Source organism: Electrophorus electricus, chromosome 5 (genome assembly GCF_013358815.1).
Source record: "Electrophorus electricus isolate fEleEle1 chromosome 5, fEleEle1.pri, whole genome shotgun sequence".
In the NCBI taxonomy this organism is placed as follows: Eukaryota; Metazoa; Chordata; class Actinopteri; order Gymnotiformes; family Gymnotidae; genus Electrophorus; species Electrophorus electricus.
The window spans coordinates 29,850,555-29,854,975 of NC_049539.1; the positions used below are offsets into that span (position 1 = coordinate 29,850,555).

At 45.1% G+C, this 4,421-nt stretch overlaps 1 protein-coding gene across 1 annotated transcript in view; it reads left to right on the top strand.

Moving 5' to 3' along the window:
* bmpr1ba (bone morphogenetic protein receptor, type IBa) overlaps nt 1–4,421 on the top strand; it is a 12,676-nt gene extending 8,255 nt beyond the window's left edge. The window contains exons 10-14 of the mRNA XM_035526348.1: nt 1–80; nt 465–762; nt 1,108–1,283; nt 3,591–3,719; nt 3,867–4,421. The exon at nt 1–80 is cut by the window's left edge and continues 113 nt beyond it. Of these exons, the coding sequence (XP_035382241.1) occupies nt 1–80; nt 465–762; nt 1,108–1,283; nt 3,591–3,719; nt 3,867–3,994 (811 nt within the window). The 3' untranslated portion in view covers nt 3,995–4,421. The remainder of the gene's footprint in view (nt 81–464; nt 763–1,107; nt 1,284–3,590; nt 3,720–3,866) is intronic.

A 4,421-nucleotide genomic window follows, 5' to 3' on the forward strand; every position in this document is an offset into this window, starting at 1 on the left:
CTTCACAACGGAGGAGTCGAGTTGGTTCCGTGAGACTGAGATCTATCAGACTGTACTGATGAGACACGAGAATATTCTAGGTAACACAAACACTCGCACACATGCACAGTGCAGACACACACACACACATACAGTGAGGGGTGGTAATGGAACTACAGTGAGGGTGGTAATGTAAGATAGTTATTAACAGTTTGATGGTGGAGTGCTGTGTGTTTGTAGACTATCATAGTGTAGTTGGTAGTTTTATGAGATCTGCTGTGTAGTTGTTTGTTCAGTGCTGTGTTTTTTGTAAATTGATTATTGCTGTGTGATTAGTAGTTTGATCTTAGCTGTGTGTTTGGTGCTTTTATGCAGTGTGCTATGTAATCAAAAGTTAAATCTTCTTGTCTGTTTGGTAATTTGTTATTTGCTGTCTGAATGATGGCTTCTATTGTCCTGCACTGCCACTGTGTTTGCTTTCCCAGGGTTCATAGCGGCAGACATTAAAGGCACTGGCTCTTGGACACAGCTCTATCTGATCACGGACTACCATGAGAACGGCTCTCTGTATGACTACCTGCAGTGCAGCAGCCTGGATGTGATCAGAGCGCTGCATCTGGCTCTGTCCGCCGCCGCCGGCCTCTGCCACCTGCACACCGAGATCTTCGGCACGCAGGGCAAGCCTGCCATCGCCCACCGTGACCTCAAGACCAAGAACGTCCTGGTGAAGCAGAACGGCACGTGCTGCATTGCCGACCTCGGCCTCGCCGTGCGCTTCTTCAGGTCCCACATCCCCCAGGGAGCCCAGACTTTCACATTTGATTAGTTTAAAAACATTTCCACATCACGTTTTTCTAGAACACTTGAGTGATGTTGTAATAAGTGTGATGTGAGTGTAAATATTAGTATGCAGTGTACATTCATGTGGGCATGTGCCCGTATAAGTGTACATGTGTATTTGTGTATGTGCATGTGTACATTTGCATGTGTGTGTACATTTCAAAATGTATGTTTGCATGAGTTTTTTGTTGGTGATAGTGACAGGATTGAGGTGGATGTTTTTTCTAAACGCATCTGTGTATGCGTGTGTGTGTGTGTGCATGTACGTGTGTGTGTTGTTTCACTCAGTGACAGGAACCAGGTGGACGTTCCTCTGAACACACGTGTGGGCACTAAGCGCTACATGGCCCCTGAGGTGCTAGACGAGACTCTGAACAGGGGTCATTTCCACTCGTACATCATGGCTGACATGTACAGCTTTAGCCTTGTGCTGTGGGAGATCTTCCAGCGCTGTGTGTCTGGAGGTACAGCCCTCACTCCCTGTGTGTGAAATAACACTCTCTGTGTGTGAAATAACACTCTGTGTGAAATAACACTAGTTCGATCCTAGTTCTGTGTTTGGTAGTTTGTTGTGTCTGTGATGGGTACTTTGAGCCCAGCTGTGTTTGGTAGTTTGTTGCTTCTGTGTGATGGTAGTTCGATCCTAGCTGTGTTTGGTAGTTTGATGTGTCTGTGATGGGTACTTTGAGCCCAGCTGTGTTTGGTAGTTTGTTGCTTCTGTGTGATGGTAGTTTGAGCCCAGCTGTGTTTGGTAGTTTGTTGTTTCTGCGTGATGGTAGTTGATCCTAGCTGTGTTTGGTAGTTTGATGGGTCTGTGATGGGTAGTTTGAGCCCAGCTGTGTTTGGTAGTTTGTTGTTTCTGTGTGATGGTAGTTCGATCCTAGTTCTGTGTTTGGTAGTTTGTTGTTTCTGTGTGATTGTAGTTCGATCCTAGCTGTGTTTGGTAGTTTGATGTGTCTGTGATGGGTAGTTTGAGCCCAGCTGTGTTTGGTAGTTTGTTGCTTCTGTGTGATGGTAGTTTGAGCCCAGCTGTGTTTGGTAGTTTGTTGTTTCTGCGTGATGGTAGTTGATCCTAGCTGTGTTTGGTAGTTTGATGGGTCTGTGATGGGTAGTTTGAGCCCAGCTGTGTTTGGTAGTTTGTTGTTTCTGTGTGATGGTAGTTCGATCCTAGTTCTGTGTTTGGTAGTTTGTTGTTTCTGTGTGATTGTAGTTCGATCCTAGCTGTGTTTGGTAGTTTGATGTGTCTGTGATGGGTAGTTTGAGCCCAGCTGTGTTTGGTAGTTTGTTGCTTCTGTGTGATGGTAGTTTGAGCCCAGCTGTGTTTGGTAGTTTGTTGTTTCTGCGTGATGGTAGTTGATCCTAGCTGTGTTTGGTAGTTTGATGGGTCTGTGATGGGTAGTTTGAGCCCAGCTGTGTTTGGTAGTTTGTTGTTTCTGTGTGATGGTAGTTCGATCCTAGTTCTGTGTTTGGTAGTTTGTTGTTTCTGTGTGATTGTAGTTCGATCCTAGCTGTGTTTGGTAGTTTGATGTGTCTGTGATGGGTAGTTTGAGCCCAGCTGTGTTTGGTAGTTTGTTGCTTCTGTGTGATGGTAGTTTGAGCCCAGCTGTGTTTGGTAGTTTGTTGTTTCTGCGTGATGGTAGTTGATCCTAGCTGTGTTTGGTAGTTTGATGGGTCTGTGATGGGTAGTTTGAGCCCAGCTGTGTTTGGTAGTTTGTTGTTTCTGTGTGATGGTAGTTCGATCCTAGTTCTGTGTTTGGTAGTTTGTTGTTTCTGTGTGATTGTAGTTCGATCCTAGCTGTGTTTGGTAGTTTGATGTGTCTGTGATGGGTAGTTTGAGCCCAGCTGTGTTTGGTAGTTTGTTGCTTCTGTGTGATGGTAGTTTGAGCCCAGCTGTGTTTGGTAGTTTGTTGTTTCTGCGTGATGGTAGTTGATCCTAGCTGTGTTTGGTAGTTTGATGGGTCTGTGATGGGTAGTTTGAGCCCAGCTGTGTTTGGTAGTTTGTTGTTTCTGTGTGATGGTAGTTCGATCCTAGTTCTGTGTTTGGTAGTTTGTTGTTTCTGTGTGATTGTAGTTCGATCCTAGCTGTGTTTGGTAGTTTGATGTGTCTGTGATGGGTAGTTTGAGCCCAGCTGTGTTTGGTAGTTTGTTGTTTCTGTGTGATGGTAGTTCGATCCTAGTTCTGTGTTTGGTAGTTTGTTGTTTCTGTGTGATTGTAGTTCGATCCTAGCTGTGTTTGGTAGTTTGATGTGTCTGTGATGGGTAGTTTGAGCCCAGCTGTGTTTGGTAGTTTGTTGCTTCTGTGTGATGGTAGTTTGAGCCCAGCTGTGTTTGGTAGTTTGTTGTTTCTGCGTGATGGTAGTTGATCCTAGCTGTGTTTGGTAGTTTGATGGGTCTGTGATGGGTAGTTTGAGCCCAGCTGTGTTTGGTAGTTTGTTGTTTCTGTGTGATGGTAGTTCGATCCTAGTTCTGTGTTTGGTAGTTTGTTGTTTCTGTGTGATTGTAGTTCGATCCTAGCTGTGTTTGGTAGTTTGATGTGTCTGTGATGGGTAGTTTGAGCCCAGCTGTGTTTGGTAGTTTGTTGTTTCTGTGTGATGGTAGTTCGATCCTAGTTCTGTGTTTGGTAGTTTGTTGTTTCTGTGTGATTGTAGTTCGATCCTAGCTGTGTTTGGTAGTTTGATGTGTCTGTGATGGGTAGTTTGAGCCCAGCTGTGTTTGGTAGTTTGTTGTTTCTGTGTGATGGTAGTTTGATCCTAGTTCTGTGGTATGTACAGGTATGGTGGAGGAGTACCAGATTCCCTACCATGAATATGTTCCTACAGACCCTTCATATGAGGACATGAGAGAAGTGGTCTGTATCAAAAGAAGACGCCCTTCTCTCCCCAACCACTGGACTGGTGAGGTACAGACACACACACCCACACACACTCATACACACACATGCTGCAGTACTACAATTAAAGCATGTTTGTAATACAATCACACAACCTCTTAACACACACACACACACACACACACACACACTAATATACGTTGGTGTTTGGCCCTGCAGTGTCTGCAGCAGATGGGAAAGCTGATAGCAGAATGTTGGGCCCATAGCCCTGCCTCCCGGCTCACTGCCCTGCGTGTGAAGAAAACTTTGTCCAAGATGTCTGAGGCCCAAGACGTTAAACTCTGACTTATTTTAACCCACCCACCCTGACCCCCCTGGATCTGACCCGCCCACTCTGACACTCCTGGGTCTGACCTGCCCACTCTGACACGCCAGTCAGGGTCATCACTGCCGATGTGAAGGTTGTTTGAAAATGAGACGCTGACTCATCACTGCCGATGTGATGTGAATCTCTGGAGCAGTGGGCTGGTGCCTTCGTTACTATGAAGGAGAGGAAGCGCTCCCTCTAGCGGACAGCACCAGAACTTGCATCTTCATAACAACTAGGCTTATGTTGGGACATTGTTTGAACGTGGTGGGGTTTAACGCTCATTTTTTTGTTGTTGTTTTTTTTTTCTGATGCCAGTACCTTGATTATTGTGTTGACAGATGAATACTACTGAAAAATATTTGTTAGTAAAACAATCACCAAATAAAATGTTTCTGTGAGTCA